Source organism: Leptonychotes weddellii, chromosome 1 (genome assembly GCF_054177405.1).
Source record: "Leptonychotes weddellii isolate Sample4059 chromosome 1, ASM5417740v2, whole genome shotgun sequence".
NCBI lineage: Eukaryota > Metazoa > Chordata > Mammalia > Carnivora > Phocidae > Leptonychotes > Leptonychotes weddellii.
In genome coordinates, this window is record NC_138369.1 from 139,900,028 (window position 1) to 139,924,313 (window position 24,286).

The 24,286-nt window shown below is 38.9% G+C and overlaps 1 protein-coding gene across 1 annotated transcript in view; it reads left to right on the forward strand.

Annotated features, from left to right (window-relative positions):
* The window catches only part of CFAP44 (cilia and flagella associated protein 44), a 140,996-nt gene that overhangs the window by 32,433 nt on the left and 84,277 nt on the right, over positions 1 to 24,286 (forward strand). Inside the window, exons 10-17 of the mRNA XM_081796961.1 lie at positions 4,914 to 5,069; positions 5,471 to 5,518; positions 6,270 to 6,369; positions 6,910 to 7,004; positions 8,938 to 9,147; positions 9,777 to 9,887; positions 14,316 to 14,477; positions 19,599 to 19,826. Coding sequence (XP_081653087.1) covers positions 4,914 to 5,069; positions 5,471 to 5,518; positions 6,270 to 6,369; positions 6,910 to 7,004; positions 8,938 to 9,147; positions 9,777 to 9,887; positions 14,316 to 14,477; positions 19,599 to 19,826 — 1,110 coding nt within the window. The remainder of the gene's footprint in view (positions 1 to 4,913; positions 5,070 to 5,470; positions 5,519 to 6,269; positions 6,370 to 6,909; positions 7,005 to 8,937; positions 9,148 to 9,776; positions 9,888 to 14,315; positions 14,478 to 19,598; positions 19,827 to 24,286) is intronic.

Here is a 24,286-nt window from a genome sequence, read left to right on the forward strand (position 1 = left end):
TCTTTGGTTTGGGGATCAAGGTAATGCTGGCCTCATAGAAAGAGTTTGGAAGTTTTCCTTCCATTTCTGTTTTTTTGAAACTGCTTCAGAAGAATAGGTATTAATTCTTTTTTTTTTTTTAAAGATTTTATTTATTTGACAGAGACAGAGATAGCGAGAGCAGGAACACAAGCAGGGGGAGTGGGAGAGGGAGAAGCAGGCTTCCTGCCAAGCAGGGAACCCAATGTGGGACTCGATCCCAGGACCCTGAGATCATGACCTGAGCCGAAGGCAGATGCTTAATGACTGAGCCACCCAGGCACCCTAGGTATTAATTCTTTAAATATTTTGTGGAATGCCCCTGGGAAGCCATCTGGCCCTGGACTCTTATTTGTTGGGAGATTTTTGATTACTACTTCAATTTCCTTCCTGGTTGTGGGTCTGTTCAGGTTTTCTATTTCTTCCTGTTTCAGTTTTGGTAGTTTATATGGCTCTAGGAATGCATCCATTTCTTCCAGATTGCCTAATTTGTTGGCATATGGTTGCTCATAATATGTTCTTATGATTGTTTGTATTTCTTCGGTGTTGGTTGTGATCTCTCCTTTTTCATTCATGATTTTATTTATTTTGGTCCTTTCTCTTTTATTTCTGATAAGTCTGGCCAGGGGTTTATATGTTTTATTAATTCAAAGAACGAGCTCTTAGTATCATTGATCTGTTCTATTGTTCTTTTGGTTTATATTTCATTGATTTCTCCTCTAATCTTTATTAATTCTCTTCTCCTGCTGGGTTTAGATTTTATTTGCTGTTCTTTCTCCAGCTCCTTTAGATGTAAAGTTAGGTTATATATTTGAGACCTTTCTTATTTCTTGAGAAAGGTTTATATTGCTATATACTTTCCTCTTAGGACTGCCTTTGCTGCATCCCAAAGATTTTGAACACTTGTATTTTCATTTTCATTTGTTTCCATGAATTTTTTAAATTCTTCTTTTTTTTTTTTTTTTAGATTTTTATTTATTTTGACAGTGAGAGAGAGAGAGAGAGAGCACACGAGAGCAAGAGCAGGGTGAGAAGCAGACTCCTCACTGAGCAGGGAGTCTGATGTGGGGCTCGATCCCAGGACCCTGGGACCATGACCTAAGCTGAAGGCAGACGCCCAACTGACTGAGCCACCCAGGTGTCCCTAAATTCTTCTTTCATTTCCTGGTTGACCCATTCATTTTTTAGTAGGATGCTCTTTAGCCTCCATGTATTTGAGTTCTTTCCAAATTTCCTCTTGTGATTGAGTTCCAGTTTCAAAGCATTGTGGTCCACAAATAGGCAAGGAATGATCCCAGTCTTTTGGTACTAGTTGAGACCTGATTTGTGACCCAGTATGTGATCTGTTCTGGAGAATGTTCCATGACTACTTGAGAAGAATGTGTATTATGTTGCTTTAGGATGGAATGCTCTGAATATACCTGTGAAGTCCATCTGGTCCAGTGTGTCATTCAAAGCCCTTGTTTCCTTGTTGATCTTCTGCTTAGATGATCTGTCCATTGCAGTGAGTGGGGTGTAAAGTCCCTTACTATTATTGTATTATTATTGATGTGTTTCTTTAATTTTTGTTAGTAATTGGCTTATATAATTGGCTGCACCCATGTTAAGGGCATAAATATTTACAATTGTTGGATATTCTTGTTGGATAGACTCTTTAATTATGATATAGTGTCCTTCCTCATCTCTTTTTACAGTCTTTGGTTTAAAATCTAATTTGTCTGATATATGGATTGTCACCCCAGCTTTCTTTTGATACCCAATAGCATGATAAATAGTTTTCTGCCCCTTCACTTTAAATCTGGAGGTGTCTTTGGGTCGAAAGTGAGTCTCTTCAAGACAGCTTATCAATGAGGCTTGCTTTTTTATCCAATCTGATACCCTATGTCTTTTCATTGGGACAATTAGTGCATTTACATTCAGAGTAACTATTGAAAGATAGGAATTTAGTGCCATTGTATTACCTGTAAAGTCACTGTTTCTGTATGCTGTCTCTGTTCCTTTCTGATCTATGTGACTTTTGGGCTCTCTTCACTTAAAGGATCCCTTTTAATATTTCTTGCATGACTGGTTTAGTGATCACAAATTCTTTTAGTTTCTGTTTGTCCTGGAAGCTTTTTAATCTCTCCTCCTATTTTGAATGACATCCTAGCTGGATAAAATATTCTTGGTTGCATATTTTTCTCATTTAGCACCCTGAATATATCATGCCAGTCCTTTCTGGCCTGCCAGGTCTCTGTGGATAGGTCTGCTGCCAGTCTAATATCTCTACCCTTGTAGGTTATGGACTTCTTGTCCCAAGCTCCTTTTAGGATTTTCTCTTTGTCTCTAAGATTTGCAAGTTTTACTATTGTATGTTGAGGTGTTGACCTATTTTTATTGACTTTTTTTTTTTTTTTTTTTTTGAGTGGGGTTCTTTGTGCCTCCTGGACTTGAATGCCTGCTTCCTTCCCCAGATTAGGGAAGTTCTCCATTATAATTTGCTCCAATATACCTTCTGCCTCTCTCTCTCTTTCCTCTTCTTCTGGGAACCCAATTATTTTAATATTGTTTTGCTTTATGGTATCCCTTATCTCTTGAATTCTCCCCTCATGATCCAGTAGCTGTTTATCTTTTTCTTAGCTTCTTTATTCTCCATCATTTTGTCTTCTATATCACTAATTCTCTCTTCTGCCTCATTTTTTCCTAGCAGTTGGAGCCTCCATTTTTGATTGCATCTCATTAATAGCTTTTTTTGATTTTGACTTGGTTAGATTTTAGTTCTTTTATTTCTCCAGAAAGGGATTCTCTAGTGTCTCCTATGCTTTTTTCAAGCCCAGCTAGTATCTTTATAATCATTCTGAACTCTAGTTCCGACATCTTACTAATGTCCATATTGATTAGGTCCCTGGCAGTCAGTACTGCCTCTTGTTCTCTTTTTTGAAGTGAGTTTTTCCATCTTGTCATTTTGTCCAGAGAAGAATAGATGAATGAAAGAACAAAATACTTAAAAGGCAACAATGGCCCCAGAGAAATATACACTAAACAAATCAGAAGAGACCTGAGATGGGGGGAGGGGGGGATATGATCAGGCTGGTGAATAGAACAGAGCCATACACTAGATTTTGGGTACATATTGGTCTGTTAGAAGAAACTATATCTCAAAATTTAAAGGAAGAAAAACATATAATACAAAAATAATAAAATTAAATACATTGAAAGGTTGGAATGTAACTGTAAAGATGAAAATTAAAAAAGACTAACAAAAAGAAAAAGATTAATAAAAGAAGAAAAAAAAAGAATATGATCAGGCAGGTGAAGAGAACAGAGCCATGCACTAGATTCTGGGTGTGTTTTGGTCTGTTTGTTAGAAGAAACTGCATCCCAAAATTGTAAAGAAAGAAAAACTTATACACACACACACACAAATAAAATTAAATGCAATGAAAGGATAGAATGTTACTGTAAAAATGAAAGTTAAAAAGGATTTTTAAAAGAGTTGATAAAATAAGAAATTGGTTGAAAGGGGAAAGAGGAAAAAAATTAAAATTGAAAGACTAAAGAATCATGGGGAAAAAAAACATGAATTCTATATACTATTTTCCCCTAGCACCGGAATTTTGCATTTCCCTATGATTAGTAAACTTGGTCTTAACTGGATGTTCTTGCTGATCTTCTGGGGGAGGGGCCTGTTTTGCTGATTCTTGGGTGTCTTTGCCCCAGCCTGAATTGCACCACCCTTGGCAGGGGGCCAGGTTAAGTAAGTAGCTCCTCTGGATTGCTCTGTGTGGCTTTTGTTCCCTGAAGGCTTTCCACGCAGCTTTAGAGGATGAGAATGAACATGGTGGCTTCCCAGTCTCCAGCTTCAGAGCTGAGAGCTCAGGCCCCACTCCTCAGTGAGCCCAGAGAAAAGCAGTCCATCACTCCTGTCTCCCTGGTCCCCATCCACACTCCATGGTCACCCAGCCTGTGACCGAGCATTTCTATCTCAGGCACGCGACCCCGGTTTGAGTCTCCAAACCCTGCAGACTCCTCTGGCATGCTCCCGTGCTGCTCCTCTGAGGGGAGGAAGGGGGGTCTCCCCGGTTCTGACGCTTGTTGGGCCTCTACTGAGAAAGCAGTGGCCCAGCTGTGCCGCAGTTCGTGGTTTATGGCAACCCCGAGCTGAGAGCCCTCTCCTGGGCTTGCTGATAGCAGGTGGCTTCCCCCTTCCAATGCCTGGGAACTCTGCTGTACTCCAGCACCGCAGGTCTTCCTGTGACCCCGGGGATTCTGAGACCACACTGTCCCATCTAAGACTCTGCCTGCTTCACCACCTGATCACCTTTCAGGCAGGGAGTCCCTCACCGGATCAGACTTCTAAAAGTTCTGATTTGGGGCGCCTGGGTGGCTCAGATGGTTAAGCATCTGCCTTCGGCTCAGGTCATGATCCCAGGGTCCTGGGATCGAGTCCCGCGTCGGGCTCTCTGCTCCTTGGGAGCCTGCTTCTCCCTCTGCCTCTCTCTCTCTGTCTCTCATGAATAAATAAATAAATAAATAAATCTTAAAAAAAAAATAAAAAAAATAAAAGTTCTGATTTTGTGCTCTGCTGCTATATCACTTTCTGCTAGCCAGCTTATGGAGGATCCCTCCTCCCACCCTATGGTCTATCCTCCCATACATCACCTCGGATTTGCTTCTCCACACCTCCTACCTTGCAGAAAGTGGTCACTCTTCTATTTGTAGAGTTGTAGCTATTCTTTTCTTAGATCTGTTGAGTTCACAGATGTTCAGAATGATTTGATAGCTATCTAGCTGAATTCCTGCAACCAGACGAAACTAAGGTCTCCTACTCCTCTGCCATCAATCAGGGCCTTTTCTTATAGAAAATATAAATTCAGTAACTGCTGATTGATTAAAGTATTTTCTTATTTTATAAGATCTGGGATTTTGAGACAGTAGACACTGCTGATTCTGTTGATGAGACTGGATTGTTAGAGATCGAGCCCATTAATGAACTTCAAGTTGGCAAGAAAGTCAAACTCTTCTCTATGATAAAAATGAACGAGATTGGAAGTAACTTTTGGTTGGCTCAGGTAAATTGTGTTCTCTCTTGGCTCTTTAAAGTTACCTAGACATAAAATTAAAATAGTAACATAATTTATTGTCCCTGTAAGTCCATTTTACTATTAAGAGTACTATTGATAGGTCAAGGAAGACTACCTGAATTTTGGTATTTAGTTGACCTGTATTTTATATGCAAAAAACCAATTAGCTTTATTAAACTGACTATATGTATTATGAAAATGTTTCATTTATTGTGTGTTCTAAGATATATAGAAGTTGCTTTTGTTAAATTTCAATCATACTTTAAAACACATGTAAGCTTTTGGTATTACTGTTTGTCCTTTACTTTAACTAGATCACAGGAAGAAAATTCTTTTCATTTGATAAAAGTTAAAAATGATAAACTATTATCAGGTATTTAATTTTTTAGGATGCCAGTGGAGCCATATGGAAGCTTGACCTTAGTTTTTCAAATATTGTAAGTTGTCTATTTTTCTTTTTTCCATAATTTTTATAACAAAAGTCTGTTATTCTTCTTTAAAAGATACTTTATCTTTCTCCATACTTGTTCATTGTTCCCATCAAAAACTTGTCCAACATGTCCTAGTCCTGGGAATTTATTCTCTCTCTCTCTGATTTTACAAAAAAAGGAGATATCTCAGCAAAATTTACCAGAAAAGTGGCAGTGACTGTGCCTAATGTTATCCAGTGCTTTACAGTTGTCATAAACTTATGGTATTTTCATTTATATTATCTCCTGCAACCCTTATGGCTACCCTGACAATTGCCATCACCTCATTTTACTGGTGAAGAAAAGGAAAGCCTTCAAGTGCAAAGCCAGTACTGTTTCTCCTAATTCCAAAGTCCAGCACTCTTTCTAGCCTTTTATGCTTTTGTTTTTTTTTAAAGATCTATATTATTTTAAAGATGGGGGGAGCGGTAGTGGGGAGAGGTAGAGAGAGAATCTCAAGTAGACTCCCCGCTGAGCACGGAGCCTGACATGGGGCTTGATCTCACCACCCTGAGATTATGATCTGAGCAGAAACTAAGAGTCAAATGCTTAACTGACTGATACACCCAGGCGCCCCAACATATTATACTTTTAAAATTTTCTATTCAGATAAAATCATACATGTGTTATAGGGTTCTATTTATATTTTTTAAAAACTTGACCTTAATTTGATGTTAACTTATCTTTAAGATCTAACAGGATTTCTTTTTATTATCAGACTCAAGATCCAGACTGCCTCTTCTCCTTCCATTCTGGAGCTGTCGAAGCCTTGGCAGTCTCTCCCCTCACTTACCTCATGGCCACTACTGCCTTGGATTGTGAGTAGGAACTCTAAATGAAAATACATCTGGTCTTTTTTGTTTTGTTTTCCACACAAAATTTTATGTGTTTGATGAAAAGCATTTGAGAACTTTTACAAAAGGTAAGTCTCTTGATATAAGCGAGGTGAGTTTTTGTGGAGGGGAGAGGAACTAAAGTACAGCAGCCTTGGTTATTGTGAAAGATTAAGGATACGGTCAGTTACAAAAATGCCATTCATTTTGGTATTATCCACATTCATGCTTTTCCTATTTCATTTTTTCACCTTCTTTCTTCCTTGACACACAGTGAATCTTTTGTGGGCTATGCAAGGTGAAATTAATCCATCAGTCAATCATCAGTTGTTTGCTTTATTATCCATGCCTACAAATTACCTGGTTCAGGGTATACATGTAAATTTTTGACTAAAGAAAACCTATTAGATTATTAGTTTATGTATGAAATTTCTTGTTATAATGCTCAACATGTTAAGCGAACTAAGGTTATTTTAAAAGATGCCATATATATAACTTGTTTCTTTTAAAACTGTCTTTCTGTAGGCTCTGTTCGAATCTATGATTTTGCTAGCAAAACTCCTTTGGCTCAGATGAAATTCAAACAAGGAGGTACTGCCCTTGCTTGGGTACCCCAACTGGTGAGTTAATGATAATGAACTTCTACTGGAATCTATTGGTAAATATGGTCTATCAGTGCTATTTCTTAGAAATATATTTTATGACTCTGGATTTTAGAGAAGAATAAAAATTTTAACTTAATTTATTCACTCAGAATGTGATAGAAATCATATGACCTTGCTTTTGTGGTTTTGGTCCTGTTTTAATAAAAATCTATTTTTTATGCCATTTGCAAGTTAGTAATCATTTCATGTTACAAAATAATTACTCAACTTTGTGTATCTATCCTCTATCTGAATGTGATTTCATTCCTTCTATTTATATTTCCAGCATGCCTGCAATGTACTGGGTCTTGTTCTAGCTTCTGGGAATATAGTGATGAACAGAAAGACAAAAATACTTGCCCTCATGCATCTTACACTTTAGTGGGAGGAGGCAGAATGGACAATAAAGAAAAATAAGTAACATATGTGATATGTTAGGTAATGATAAGACCTATGGAAAAAAAATTAGGCAGAGATAGGGAGTTGTCCTAGTTATCCATTGCTATGTAATGAACTACTACAAAATAGTGGCATAAAACAGCAATCATTTTATTTTGCTCATATGCTCTCTGAATTGGGAAATCAGACAGGTGACAACAGCAGTGGATTGTCTCTGCTTCATATCTGGGGCCTGGAATCATGTAAAGGCTTCTTTATCATCAGTCTGGCACCTGGGTTGAAGGCTGGGCTAAGCTCGATGTCAATAGGAGTGCCTACCTAATAGCCTCTTCATGTGGCTTCTGCTTCATAACAGTTCTTCATGGGTGACAACTACACTTTATTTTTCTTTGAGCCTCTATAGTACATTTAGACACATAACAAATATTTATTGAATGAACAACCTTCAACTGGAGTTGGATGGGGTACAGTTTTTTTATTACCAAGACTCTCATAACTACCTTGCCTTAGCGATGATCACTCTGCTCTAAAGAATATCAGGGCTCTTGCCTTTCTCCTGAATGCCTCCCAAGACAGCAGATTTAGTATATTTGGACACTGCTAGATTTCTTTCTCTAGCCCAGACTTCTCCTCTGAGCTGCAGACTATGTGTCATCCTCATTTTGAGATCTCCAGGGACCCTCAAACCCAACCTGTCTAAGACTAGATTCATGATACTCTGCTGGCCTCCAACCAGTCCCCCTCCATAACGATACTAGCAACAACAAACCACACAGACACTTGGCTCCCTTTCACAGTTTCCTATCTCCATAAATGTCTCAGTCATCCTTGACACCTCCCTCTGCCCTTCTCCCCTTTATTCAGTCATGACCAAACAGGGCCATTATCACTCTCTCTAACCTATGCCTGTATCCCTCCTGTCCATGATACCACCTCAGACTAATTGACCACAATCACTCTCCTGGAGTAAGGCAGCCATGTCTTTAAAAGTCTCCCCAAAGGTCTCCCTGCACCCTCTCTAGGCCATCTCAGTTCTGTTTTGCACAATGCCGCTAAGATGATTTTTCCGAAATAGCAAATCTGATCATATCACCCTCTCTTTCCACACACACATGCACGCGCACATGCGTGTGTGCACGCGAGCACACATGTACACAAACTCCCAACTAAAAACCTTTCAATGGCTTTCCACTACACCAGTGTTTGCTTCTTCAGTGTTTGAATTGCCATTGCTTACCTGTCTCATCATCAGCAGTGATAAGGAACTATCCTAGAATAGATGGAGGTTACCAGAAAGTGGTATAAGGAATTACCAATGAGCAGTCTATGTTAAATTACTTGGCTAACTAATGAATCATTGAACAGTACATCAAAAACTAATGATGTACTATACAGTGGCTAACTGAACATAATAAAAAAAATTACTTGGCTAAATAAAATACAGAGTTATGTTATGTAGTACAACTTTCTTAACTAATTTCAGATTTGTTGCATTTAATTTTTTTCTAAGGTAAGCTACACCGGAGCACAGATTATTGTAGGATTTGAAGATGGGGTGGTTCGAATTCTTGAACTTTACGACCCCAAAGGGCTTACAGTTTTTGCAGGACGGAAGAAAATTTCTGATGCAGATATTAATTTGAAACAGGTTTTCAAACCCCATACTGCTCGTGTCACTGCTTTAGCTTATGAACGTGATGGAGAAATTCTAGCTACAGGGGTAAGTGGTAGATTTCCTTTTGTTTCCTATTGAGCTTTCATGGTTAAACTTATCTTATTCATTTTCCTACCCAATGATAACTTATTTGCTGATGTACATTTTAAAGAAAAACCCATAGTTTGTTTCTCTATGTTCATATTCTTTCAGTATAGTCTGTGCATGACATTTCAAAATTTTCTTACAAATTGAGTTCTAATGCTTATTTTAAATGAATAGAAATTTTCAACTGGGAGTTATGATCATGTTTTATGTATAACCAATATTTTATCACATAGGTATGTTCTTATATAGGATTGCCATAAGTGAAGAGAATAACCTTGTACATTTTTTAATGCATTAATAAGTGAGCATATGCTTTGTGGAATTTTTTGTGAGTTAACCAATGTACAGGTATGGTGATCATTTCTTTTGGAAACATATCCTGGAACACTTGGTTTGTCAATTGTTCTCATGGGGGAAATGAAGCAAATATTTGAAATAAGAATTTTCCCAGAAAAATCTGGGATATATGATTATTGTGGATATAGATATACAGTGGGTATACTATACCTAGTAAGTGCTACTCTGTACTCTATGGAATAGATGTAAAAAAAAACCCCATATTTGTTGGGTATTTCTCTTTTTCTTAGAGTAAAGATCAGACTGTCTTCTTCTTTGAGGTAGAAAAAGATTATAAGCCAATAGGATATATTACTACTCCTGGACCTGTTCGCCAGTTAATATGGTCTTCGAACTCCCATGTAAGTAATTATTATTTGTCTTCATGTTTAAATCTCAATTATAGCATAATGAAGTGATCTGGAAGATCGAGAATAGCAGGTGGAATTATTAGCACCCCTCCTGGGTCCTGCAGTGAGGGGCTGGGGATGCTTGGCTAATAGAGCATCACTGGGGAGCCCCACATCACACTGTTACCTCCTCTCTCTTCCATTCTCTAAATCGTTGGTCATGATTCCCTTCCTAAAACATTGGGTTATATCAGGCTTTGCTTTAACCTGGTGACTTTATTGAGATACATGTGTCAGAATGTGTTGACTTGGGACTATCAGTCCTTTTGACATTCAGAAGTTCAGTTCTATCTAAGGTCTGAATGTCCTTGCCCTCATCTTTATCTCTTTGCTTCTACCTCCATTCCACCTCGATTTTTCTCTTTGAATCTTCCACTGACTCTTTCCTAACAACAGCTGGTGATTCAGTATTGGTTACTGATCTTATTTAATGCCTCTAATTTCCCTAAGTTTAAGCATAGGATAACTCCATCATCTGAATGTTGATTTAATGTCTAAACCAGGTGCTGTCCTGGGTTCTAGGGTAATACTGATTGAACTGTATGGAAGTAACATCTATTATCTACTTTGAACTCTTCTAAAGAAAAGTGCTATAACAATATAGTATATAGAAAAACATTTAAAAAAATACTCATTGTTTTCATCTTGGCTAGGCACTGATGGATTCAATAAGCAGTACAAGACAATCTCTTCTGAAAGAGAAAAAAATGTACATATTTTAGAAGTTAAATAACTATCACAGAACAATACAAGTTTTCACAAGGGAATTGGTGACTAAAATATCAGTAGGATAGACAGTATGTACTATGAATATAGAGCAGGGAAATATCAAGAAGGGGATAAGTTAACATAAGTTGTTATTTTGTATTATTTTACCTTAATCTTGAGGAAATGGTAGGATATGTGTAGTTGGAGAGAAGGTAAGTGCAGGTGATTTAGGATAAGGAAATGAAAGCTTCAAAGGGACCTGTGTGTTAAAGCATGAACACAACAGGTGATATTATGTGCATCCTTTAATCATTTCTCTAGATTCAAAGTAAAAAACCCAAAAAAGTTAGAAATGGTGGGTGGGAAGGCGGTGGGTGTGACTATGAAGGGGCATCTTGAGGAAGATCCTTATGGTGATGAGATAGTTTTGCATCCTGATTACAGTGAATGGTTCCATGAATCTACACATGTGATAAAATGACATAGAATTATACACATGTTCTATATTAATGTCAATTTCCTGGTTTTGATATTGTTGCATAAGAGGTAACCCGTGGGAGAAACTGGGTGAAGGGTACATGATTCCTTTCTATACTATCTTGGCAACTTCTTGTGAATCAATAATTATTTCAAAATAAGCTAAATAGGCATAAAAGACCAAAACCCCCTACATAATTCAAAAGTTATTTCAGGCAGTGCTGCCAATTAGTGCTTATATTTCTTATAGTTAGGAATTACTAATGTCAAAGTAAATTGCCCTCATTTCACAATGTATGCATTATCAAACCATCACATAGTACACTTTAACTTACACAGTGTTATAGTTCAGTAAAGATGGAGAAAAAAGGTAAATTACCATGTGTAACCGATATGCTGCATACTTCAGTTGTCCAACTAGCCATAGCTGTTAACTTCTGCCAGTTCTCAATGATCAGACCTCCTGTCTTCCTGAATACATTAAACTTCTGTCCTTACAATTTGTGTTTCCACTAAGGGTGTACCACATGTGCATACAGAATCATTCTGCTTGCCACAGTCACTACCATGATCACTTTGGGCAGCAGTGTGAAGTTACAGGGAAGGCAGATGAGAGGCATTGGATCTATTGGGCAGCTATGTTCCAGACATATGACCAGGGTATGAAAGACTGTGGACAAGAGCTATGTAGGAGGTAGAATTAACAGAATTTGGTGGTCTTTTGAATTTCTGGGGATAATTTTGAGCTGTTTAAATGAAACACATGAGCTTCTCTAAGACATGTTCTTTTGCCTGCATTATTCTGGGACCACTGTTCTCTCTGTTGCTATAACCAGAAAATCTTGAGAATATTCCAGTCTCTTCCCTACTTTTAACTACCCTGCCCTTCATTGGTTCACCAAACTTTTTTCATTATGCATTCTAAATATCCCTGCTTCCTCTTTGATATCCTAGATAAAAGCATAATACTATACATAAAAGTAGCCTACAAATAAATGAAAATGAAGTGAAAGGGACCATTTGGAGGAAATGAACAAACCCTGTTCCCACACATTTTAGAGTTATGTAAATGCTTTAAGGCAAAGGCCTAGCAGAATGTCAGGCTCACTTTTCTGCATTTCCCTTTTCTCTGAGATCATGTCCCCTCAATACCTAATTGTTTTTGTAGCTTTGAACTTCAGCTTTTGTCTTCTCCTCTCCTCAAGAATGCCTAAAGCTCTAGGACACAGCCTTCTGTTTGGCTTCTAGGTCTCATGCAAACTGTTGGCAATTTGTCCTTAGGAGGAAAAGTTGCAGAAGAATCCCTCACCTTCCCACTACCCAACATAAAATCCTATTACCTCTGCATCCACCTGCCTTCTTCCCTTTTTTATAATAGAGAATGCCCTCTCCCTTCCCATGTGAGGCCAGTTCTGCCTCCTCCTTTGGATTATACTCTCTTCTACTTTTTTCAAGATTTAATACTACTTATTTTCTTTTTTCTGTCATAAATTTAACCTCATCTGTTTCCTGGATCATTTCCATTGGTATTTAAAGATGTTCAAGGGGCGCCTGGGTGGCTCAGTTGGTTAAGCGACTGCCTTCAGCCCAGGTCATGATCCTGGAGTCCCTGGATCGAGTCCCGCATCGGGCTCCCTGCTCGGCAGGGAGTCTGCTTCTCCCTCTGACCCTCCCCCCTCTCATGTGCTCTCTCTCTCTCATTCTCTCTGTCTCAGATAAATAAATACAATCTTTAAAAAAAAAAAAATAAAGATGTTCAAGTATCTCCTATGAACAAAAAATAAATTCCTTGACCTTCTGTTCTCCTCTCGTTACTTCCCCATCTTTCTCCTCCTGACTTTTCCAAGAGGATTGATTATTCCTCTGGGCTCTTAACTAGTTTCTAGTCTCATCATTCTACCACGTCAGCTCCTGTAAAGAAACCAGTGATGTCCCCTTAACATTTTCAGTTCTTATCTTTCTTGACTTCTTACCTCCTTTGATCCTGTTGACCCTTACTTTCTCTTTGAAATACCATCTCCCTTTGACTTTTGTGATATTATGCTCTCCTGGTTCCCTCTTCTACATCTTGCCGTTCCTTTTCAGCCTTCCTCACCCAGTTACTGAATATTGTTTCCCTAAGGCTCTGTCCCAATCTCTCTTCTCACTCTGTTCTCTTGACCTGGGTGTTACCATCCAAGCCCATAACTTCCTTAGAAGCCCAAACATGCCACAGGATATTTGCACATGGTATTTGCATGTATAGCATACTCCCTCAAACCTTCCCCTAACTATTGTGTAATTATCTTCTGCTCCCCCTTCACCTTGAAGCTTAGATACCACCTTCTCAGGAAACTTGCACAGCCTCCTTTGCTCTTGTAGCACCTCTGCAGCATTTGTCACAGTTATAATTTGCATTTATTTATATGATTTGTTAAATGACAGGCTCTCTTGTTGGAGGTAAGCTCTATAGTGCCAGGCGCTGTATTTTTCTTTTACAGTTTTACCCCTAGCATGCCACAAAATGCCAAATACATAGTAGATACATAATAAATAATTACAGAATGAAATGACTGAGTGAAGAAACATTTTGAATAATGTGTCTATAGAATATCAAGATGGAGACTTCCCAGACATGGTTAAATATGTGATTTTTGGAGATCAAGAGAGTGGTCTGGCCTAGAGAGATGAATCAATTTGGAATCTAATTGTGCATGAGTGGTAATGAAGCCTTAGGTTGGCTATAATATTTCCCAGGGAATGTTTATGTGGAGCGAGAGAAGAGGGAAGAGGGCAAAAACCTGAGGAACATCCACATTTAATGAACTCGGGCAGATAGAGAATGATCCACCAAAGGCTGCTGAGACTGGATATGCCATCCGCACACTGCAGGTTTTCCTTGGCAGTCCTAATTTTAATATTCTGCTCTTTGGGCTAATATATTTCACAGCTGCATTTTTTGGCTCAGAAACTGTGTTATGGCATCTGTAAGGGAAACCAATCTAAATCTAATTTTAACACTTAGCTTATTAATGATATAATAGGTAATAATTGTGTATAGTGATTAATAAGATGACTTATTACTACAATGAGGAATTAAGGATTTCAAAAATGGTTAGTACACATAATTATATTTTTCCTGATTTATGATGTTTTTGAACTATGCTTCTATACATTTGCCTAAATGTGAATGATATGTTAATCTTTCTTTTTCAGCCTGAGAGTACTTTACTGATTATCTGTGAGAACGACTATGTTCTTGAAACTCCATTTCCAACCATAAAGGAGGAAGAGGAAAATCGTGATGTAGTTTCCTATGAAATCAAAGACATGCACATAAACTATTTTCATTTCTCAAGTGTCAAATCTAAGATTCTGGTATGAGATATTCTTGAAGCATTATCTTCTAATATGTTTTTTCTTAGAATATAAAATATCTTTTTTTTTTCAAGTTTTTATTTAAATTCCAGTTAGCATGCAGTGTAATATTAGTTTCAGGTGTACAATATAGTGATTCAACACTTTCATACATCACCTGGTGCTCATCACAAGTACTCTCCTTAATCCCCATCACCTATATAACCCATCCCCCATCTCCTCCCCTCTGGTAACCATCAGTTTGGTCTCTATAGTTAAGAGTCTGTTTCTTGGGGGTGCCCAGGTGGCTCAGTCAGTTAGGCATCCAACTCTTGATTTCAGCTCAGGTCATGATCTCAGGGTTGTGAGATGGAGCCCCACGCCAGGCTCCATGCTGGGTGTGGAGCTTGCTTAAGATTCTCTCTCCCATTCCCTCTGCCCTGCACGCCCTCTCTGGAAAAAAAAAAAAAAAAAGGGTCTGTTTCTTTGTTTGCCTCTCTCTTCTTTCCCCCTATGATCATGTGTTTTGTTTCTTAAGCCTTATATATGAATGAAATCATATGGTATTTGTCTTTCTCTAACTGACTTCACTTAGTATAATACACTCTAGCTCCATCCACATCATTTCAAATGGTAAAGATTTCATTCTTTTTATGGCTGAGTAATATTCCATTGTATAAAAGTGCTGATGAAATACAAAGAAGAATAAGACATTTACCCTGACTCTAGTGAGCTTATAAGCTGGTAGGAAGCAGCTGACTGTATTAGAAGGCAGTAGTGAACAGATATTAAAATCACAGTGCAAAGAAAATTTTAGGGCTTGAAGTGAAACAAATATAAGTTTGATAGAGGGGTAAGAGGGGATCAAAGATGATTAGATAGAGGGGACTTTTAGTACTTAAAAAACGAGAAGGATTTTGAGAGGATGAGAAAGGAGAGGAAGGTAATAAGAGCTGGAATAACATCTGGAGGGAAGGCAGAATTGTAGGAATTTCTGGTGTTTTCAGAAAATGAAGAATGGAATGTTGAGACAGAGGGATGCAGTGTGTAGGAGAGATGAGGCAGAAATCTGTGACCAACACTTGGGCTCCTTAAATGCCAGCCAAGATGTTTCAATTTAATTCTAGACCATTGAGATCCACTGTGAGTTCTTTTTCCCTATTCTGTTTTTTTTCCACCTGTTTTTTGAAGAAATTTTTATTATTTCAGTATAGCTGACACACAATGTTACATCAGTTTCTGGTGCACAACACAGTGATTCAACAAGTCTATACGTTATGTTATGCTCACCACAAGTGTAGCTACCACCTGTCACCTTACAACACTATTACATTACCATTGACTATATTCCCCATGCTGTACCTTTTATATTTTGTGTATACGTTATCATATTTTGCATCTTTTAATTCATAATTTTCTTCTAATTATGGCCTTTTTTTCTACTTAAAGAAATCCCTTTCACATTTTTGTAAGGTCAATTTAGTGATGATAAATTTTAATTTTTCTTTGTCTGGGAAACTCTCCTTTTATTCTGAATGATAACTTTGGCAGGTAGAGTATTCTTGGTTGTAGGTTTTTTCCTTTCAACACTTTGAATATATAATGCCACTCCCTTCTGGCCTGCAAAGTTTCTGCTGAAAAACTGGCTGATAGCTTTATGGGGTTTCCCTTGTACGTACCTTTTTGCTGCTTTCTTGCTAGTTTTACAATTCTCTCTTTATCTTTAACCTTTGACATTTTAATAATTATGTGTCATGGATTCATCTTGTTTTGAACTCTCTGTGCTTCCTAAACCTGGAGATCTGTTTCTTTTCCCAGATTAGTGAAGTTTTTAAGCTAGTATGTCTTCAAATGAGTTTTCTGCCCCTTTCTCTCTCTTCTCCTTCTGGAACCCCTATAATGTGAATGTTTGTTTGCTTGATGTTGTCTAAGAGATCTCTTAACTTATCCTGATTTTTTTTTTTTTTCTGTTCAGTTTGGGTGCCTTCCATTACCCTATATTCCAGATCACTGATCCATTCTTCTGCATCCACTAATCTGTTGATTTCCTCTAGTGTTTTTTTCCCCGTCACTTCAGTTATTGTATTCTTCATCTCTTATTCTTTTTTTTTTATATTTTCTATCTCTTTGTTTAATGCCTACTGAGTTCTTTTACTCTTTTCTCCAGCAAAGTGAGCATCTTTATGATCATTGCTTTAAACTCTTTATTAAGCATATTGTTTATCTCCTTTTCATTTAGTTGTTTTTTGGAGGTTTTGTCTCATTCTTTGTTTTGGAATGTATTCCTGTCTCCCCATTTTTCCTGACTTTCATGTTTGTTTCTATGAATAGGTGGAACAGCTACTTCTCCTAAATTTGAAGAAATGGTCTTGTGTATGGTCCCCCCTGTGTATACTTGGCAACTTCTTCTGTCTGGCTGGAGCTGCAGCTGGTGTAGGTTGGGGGTTGCAGGGCATTCCATGCTGTGGCTGACCTGGTGAGATGGCTGGAGCTGAAGTGGGTACAAGTGGGGGAGTCCCAGGGCTTTTTGTGCAGTGAACATCCTGGTAGGACAGCTAAAATTGAACTGGGTGCAGATTTGGAGGCCCCTGGGGCTCTATGTGCAGAGGGTGCCCTGGCAGAACAGCTGAAGCTGAAGTCAGTGCAAGTTGGAGTGTCCTGGGGTGTTCATTGCAGAGGGTGGCCTGATGGGGCAACAAGTCCAGGCCAGAACAGGCCAGGGTGTCCAAGCACATACTAGGCACATACTAAGTGGGTGTAAGCTGGGAGGTCCCTGGGCTTTCCATGTAGAAGACATCCTAGAGGACAGCTTAAGTGGAAATGGGTATAAGCCAGGGTGTTTTAAGAGCATTCCACACTGAGGGTGCCCTGGTAGGACAACTGAAGGTGGAGTGGGTACAAGCTGGGGGTCCCTGGGTACACTGCACAGGGGCTGCCCTTGTGGGATAATGGGACAGGGTTGGGGGGGGGGCTGTGCTCTGTACAGGGGGCATCCTGGTGGGACAGCTGGGGCCAAAACAGGCAACAGCCAGGAGGTCCCAGAACACTCTGGGGGTGCCCTAGCAAGCTGTCTGAGGCAAAAGTGGCATGGACCTGGAGTGTTCAGGGATGCTTCACACCTGTGTCACCTTAATGCAACATCTGGAGCTGTGGTGAGTGCAATCCAGGGGTGTCTTGGTGTATCCCTCCCTGGATCCTCCTTGGTGAGATTGCTGGGGCTAGTGGGGGCTAGGTGCCTTGGGCTCACTGATGTGGTAGGCTGGTTAAGGTGCCCAGACCCTGCTCCCCCCACTCACATTGCCACGGTGGAGAGGGAGCATGAACTATGGTTCTCACCAGCCCTTCTGACCTGCAGAGATTTCCTGCACCTCCCTGCAGTTTGGCAGGTTCCTAAGGTTTGTTCTTTTATATACTACTATATACTATATTTTTTTATTTAAATACAGTTAAAAATTAACATATAATGTATTATTTGTTTCAGGGGTACAGCTCTGTGATTCATCAGTCTTATACCCAGTGCTCATTATAACGATACCATTCCCAATGTCCATCACCCAGTTACCCCATCCCCCCACACTCCTCCCCTCCAGTAACCCTCAGTTTGTTTCCTATGATTAAGAGGCTCTTATGGTTTGTCTCCCTCTCTGGTTTCATCTTGTTTCATTGTTTCCTCGCTTCCCCTATGATCCTCTGTTTTGTTTCTTAAATTCCACATATGAGTGAGATCATATGATAATTGTCTTTCTCTGATTGACTTATTTTGCTTAGCATAATACCCTCTAGTTCCATCCACATCGTTGCAAATGGCAAGATTTCATTTTTTGATGGCGGCGTAACATTCCATTGTATGTGTGTGTGTGTATACACATACCATGTCTCTGTGTGTGTGTGTGTGTGTGTGTGTATACACCACGTCTTTTTTATCCATTCGTCTGTCAATGAACATCTGGGCTGTTTCCATAGTTTGGCTATTGTGGACATTGCTGCTATAAATATTGGGGTGCAGATGCTCCTTCAGATCACTGCATTTGTATCTTTGGGGTAAATACCCAGTAGTGCAATTGCTAGGTCTATTTTCAACTTTTTGAGGAAACTTCATACTGTTTTTCCAGAATGGCTGCACTAGCTTGCATTCCCACCAGCAGTGTAAGAGGGTTCCCCTTTTCTCTGCATCCTCACCAACATCTGTCATTTCTTGACTTGTTAATTTTAGCCATCCTGACTGTTGTGAGTGGTATCTCATTATGGTTTTGATTTGTATTTCCCTGATGCCGAGTGAAGTTGAGCATTTTTTCACGTGTCTGTTGGCCATTTGGGTGTCTCCTTTAGAGAAATGTCTGTTCATGCCTTCTGCCCATTTCTTGATTGGATTATTTGTTCTTTGGGTGTTGAGTTTGATAAGTTCTTTACAGATTTTGGACATATTCTGGTTTCTCTTCAGATCGTATAAATCTTTTACCTTTTACTAGTTGCTCTTTTAAAACTTGGCTTTTTTTTCTGTGTCCTAGGGCAGACAAATCTGTTCCTGCTCTCTTGGTACTCTCCATTCCCACTGCAGTTCAGAGCATTTGGGAATGGAGATTCCCTTCATTACTGTGTCTCCATCTCTCTTTTGTTGTGCAGAAGCTGTTCAGTCACCCCTCCCACTGTGAGATTTTGAGGAGGGGATTGATGTGATGAGATCATATAATTTAGGAGGATAATTCTGAGGGATAAAAAAGAAAGAGGTAAAAGATGGGAGGTAGGGATGCCAGTGTTAGGTGGCTTTTGAAATCACCATCTGAAAGACGCAGAGGGTCTAATAGTTATTACTAAAAATAGGAACAACTTTCCTCAGGGGTTATTTTGATCTACCTAATTCATGGTGATAGACTGGAAGAAACTGTGTTTAGCTTCTCTGTTAGGAAAAAAATGAGAAAATGATTTCTATAAAACTAGGATTGAAGGGGGTAATGCAGAAATGATTTGAAAATGTTAATGATAATATATATCCCCCAATTGATAATTATTTTTAAATGACATTATTTTACATCAGAGCTGTGTTTTTCTAGGACCCTATCTTCCTTCCATTTTGTCATCCCCTTCCTGTAAATGAATGAATGATTTACAGTTGTTTTTATATCTTAATGTCTCTTGCAAAAGCGATTCATAGAAATAGAAAAAAGAAAGACACTAAAGGAGTTAAAGGAGAAGGAAAAAAGGAGGAAGCAGCTAGCAGCAGAGATGGGAGAAGATGGAGAAAAGGAATTCCAGGCAGAGGAGGAGGAAGAGGAAGAAGAGGGGCCATTACCTGAAATCTTTATTCCATCAACTCCCTGTCGCATCCTCTGTGGATTTTACTCTGAGCCAGGGAAGTTCTGGGTTTCTTTGGTGAGTAATAATGTAATACATAATTTTTTATCTCGGCCCTAATCAAATATAGTTTATGATCATGATTTTCCAGCACATTCTCACTTTCTAACTCTTATGGTAAGGCCATTTATTAACTACTATTGAAGGGGTGAATTTTGGTGAATGAATGTGAATTATAGTTTTTATATCATCTTAATATCTCTTTTATGTCTTTTTATTATATCTGCTATCACCTATAACAATCATACATGTTCCAGGAGGTCAAAGGGGAGAAGAATTAAAGATATAAGGGCAAGGGGCTAAAGGTTCTTCCAGTTGATTTGTGTTTTTTGTTGTTTTTTTTTTTAATTTTGAAACTAATCAACATTTTGAAAATAATGGCCACACTATCCTGTAAGCTTTTGCTTGCACTTTGTTATTTGCAGCTATGCTGTTTGGCCGTGTAGAAGTCTGGGAAGATGGCTGTTTTTAGATGGTCACCTTGCCTCCCTGAACAAAATTGGGATTTGGCTAATAAGGAAGAAGAGAAAAAATGGATATCAGGGAAACAGACACCAAGGACTGTCACAATGTTGTGACAACTGTATCCTCTAATTATATATTTTCTACTCCTATCATAAGACATTGATCAGTTGCAAGGCAGGATTTCCTTCATTATAAATTTGTCACAAATTTCAGCTCCATTAACCAAAAAAGTAATAATTGACATGAAAGTATACAAGCATACCCTATTTTATTGCACTGCACAGATACTGTGATTGTCACAAATTGGTTTGTGGCAATCCTGTGTTGAGCAAGCTTATTGGCATCATTTTTCCAACAACATTGGCTCACTTCATGTTTCTGTGTCACATTTTGGTAATTCTTGCAGTATTTTAAACTCTCTCATTATTATTTGTTGTTATGATCTGTGATCATTGATCTTTGTTACTATTGTAATTGTTTTGGGGAGCCATGAACTGCACCCATATAAGACCACAAACTTAATGATAAATATGGTGTGTGTTTTGACTGTTCTACTAACCAGCCATTCCCTTGCCTCTCTCCCTCTCTTTGGGCCTTCCTATTCCCTGAGTTACAACAATATTTAAATTAGGCCAATTAATAACCCTATGATGGCTTCTAACAGTTCAAGTGAAAGCAAGAGTCACATGCTTCTCACTTTAAATCAAAAGCTAGAAATGATTAAGTTCAGTGAGGAAGGCATGTCAAAAGCCAAGATAGGCCAGAAACTAGGCCTCTTGTGCCAAACAGTTGGCCAACTTGTGAATGCAAAGAAAAAGTTCTTGAAGGAAATTAAAAGTGCTAGTCCAGTGAACACATGATTACTAAGAAAGAAAAACAGGCTTATTGCTGATATGGAGAAATTCTCAGTGGTCTGGATAGAAGATTAAACCAGCCACAACATTCCCTTAAGCCAAAGCTTAATCCAGAGCAAGCCCCTAATTCTCTTCAATTCTATGAAGGCTGAGAGAGGTGAGGAAGCTGCCGAAGAAAAGTTGGAAGTTAGCAGAGATTGGTTCATGAGGTTTAAGAAAAGACGGAAAGAAGCCGTCTCCATAACACAGAAGCAGCAGGTGCTGATGTAGAAACTGCAGCAAGTTATCCAGAAGATCTAGCTCAGATAATTCATGAAAGTGGCTACACTAAACAAGAGATTTTTTTAAAAAGATTTTATTTACTTGAGAGAGAGAGTGAGAGAATGAGCAGGGAGAGCGGCAGAGGCAGAGGGAGAAGCAGACTCCCCACTGAGCAGGGAGCCGGATGTGGGGCTCGATCCTGGGACACTGGGATCATGACCTGAGCCGAAGCCAGACGCTTATCTGACTGAGCCACCCAGGTGCCCCTGAGCAAGAGATTTTCACTGTAGATGAAACAGTCTTATTGCGGAAGAAAATGCCCTCTAGGACTTTCAGAGAGGAAAAGTAAATGCTTGGCTTCAAAGAATATGGGGCTAATGGAGCTGGTGACTTAAGCGGAAGCCAGTGCTCATTTACCATCCTGAAAATCCTGACCCTTAGGAATTATATTAAATCTATGCTGCCGGTGCTCTATAAATGGAACAACAAAGTTGGATGACAGCGCATCCGTTTACAACATGGTTTACTGAATATTTCAAGCCCACCGTTGAGACCTACTCCTTAGAAAAAAGATTCTTTCAAAATATTACTGCTCATTGACAATGCATCTGGTCACCCAAGAGCTCTGATGGAGACGTACAATGAGATTAATGTTGTTTTCATGCCTGCTAGCACAACATCCATTTTGCATCCTGTGGATCAAGGAGTCATTTAAACTTTCAAGTCTTATTATCTAAGAAATACACTTTGTAAGGCTATGGCTGCCATAGATTGTGATTCCTCTAGTGGATCTGGGCAAAGTCAATTGAAAAACTTCTGGAAAGGATTCACCATTCTAGATTCATGGGAAAAGGTCACAATATCAACATTAACAGGTTTTCTTAGAAGAAGTTGATTCCAACACTCATGGATGACTTTGAGGGGTTCAAGACTCGAGTGGAGGAAGTAACTGCAGATGTGTTAGAAATAACAGAACTAGAATTACAAATGGACCCTGAAGGTGGGACTGAATTGTTGCAATCTCATGATATAACTTTAACAGATGAGGAGTTGCTTCTTATTGATGAGTAAAAAAAGTGTCTTCTTGAGATGGGACTTACTACTGACAAAAATGCTGTGAAGATTATTGAAATGGCAACAAAGGGTTTAGAATATTACATAAACTTAGTTGATAAGCAGCAGCAGGGTTTGAGAGGATTGACTCCAATTTTGAAAAGTTCTGTGAGTAAAATGTTAACAGCATTGCATGCAACAGAGAAATTCATGAAAGGAAAAGTCAACTGCTGCAGCAAACTTCATTATTGTCTTATTTCAAGAAATTGCTGTGGCCACCCTAGCCTTCAGCAACCACCACCCTGATCAGTCAGCAGCCATTAACATTGAGGTGAGACCCTCCACCAGCAAAAAGATTAAGACTTGCCAAAAACTCAAATTATGGTTAGAAATTTTGGGCAATAAAGTATTTTTAAATTAAGGTATGTATGTTGTTTTCTTAGACATAATGCTATTACATACTTAATAGACTATGGTATAGTGTAAACATAACTTTTATATGCACTGGGAAACCAAAAAATTCATTTGATTCACTTTATTGCAATAGTAGCTTTATTGAGGTGGTCTGGAATTGAACCCACATTATCTCTGAGGTATGCCTGTAAGTGAAAGATTATCATTAATTCATAACCAATCCCAGATGTTTGGCTAGGCCAGAACACTGACTAGCCAAGGATTGTTACTACAAGGAGTGATGAGCGTTAACTTCTCCCTTGTTCAATTTTTCCTAGAAATACATCTTTGTTAACAACTTCCAAGGAGGCTAGCAGCAAGGATAGAAAGTAGTGATGCTTTGTCTGTCTTTGTTTTATGAATTGTTGATGGCTACTATTGTGTGGGGTTCAAGGGTGAAGGGATAAATAAGACATGGTTCCTGCCCTCAGGAAATTTCTTATCACAAGGGAGAGAGGCACAGAAACAACTATAATAAAATGTAACAGAGTTCTGGTGTCCTTGAAACACGTGCAAAAATTATTATATAACAAACACATTCAGTGCTTATTCTTAGGGTTGCCTGATAAATATTATGTGAGACATACTTGCCCTAGGTGTATTTGTTATCTGAAATTCATATTTAACTGGGCATCTCGTACTTTTATTTGCTAAATATGGAAACCTATTTATTCTGTACTGGGCACCCTTCTAAATGATATACTAACCACCCTATAAAATAAGTCCTCTTATAATTTGCATGTTACATAAGAAGAAACCAAGGCATGGGGAGGTATGTAACTTATCCAGGGTCATATAACTAATGATAGGTGGAACCAGGATCTGGACTCAGGCAGTTTGGGCCTAGAGTCCATGCTTTTAACCATCAAGGTCCACTAGCACACAAGATTAAGGTACAGTTGACCGAGGTAGTGACCCTGACTCTGCTTGATGCAACTATTTGTCAGCTCTGTGCCTGCAACCAAGTAGACCATGTGGAAGACCAGTCACCCTGTGAAGGCCTGACCGCAGTTTTCAAGTCCGTGCTCACACTGCAGGCCCATTCTACCGCCCAGTCCTGTTCACTCCGCCACTTGCTGAATTACTGATGTAATTCTTCCTCCCCTCAAACGTGCTACACTCTCCCTCACCTTCTAACGATAACCTCCTCTCACATTTCACTGAAAAAATGAAATTTTCCTTGTCTTGTCTTAAACAGAACTAACACCCTATGGGGATCCATACAAGTTTTGTCTGCTTTGCCTATTGTTCCAGTTGATGAGGGGTCTCCTGCAACTGGCCAAGGACACTTTTCCCAAAGGCGTCTTGATCCCACCCCTTTCACTTCCTCCAATATTTTATTCCTGCAGTAAACCACCTAGTCTCCTGTATCACTCACTTCCCTCTGTTCAC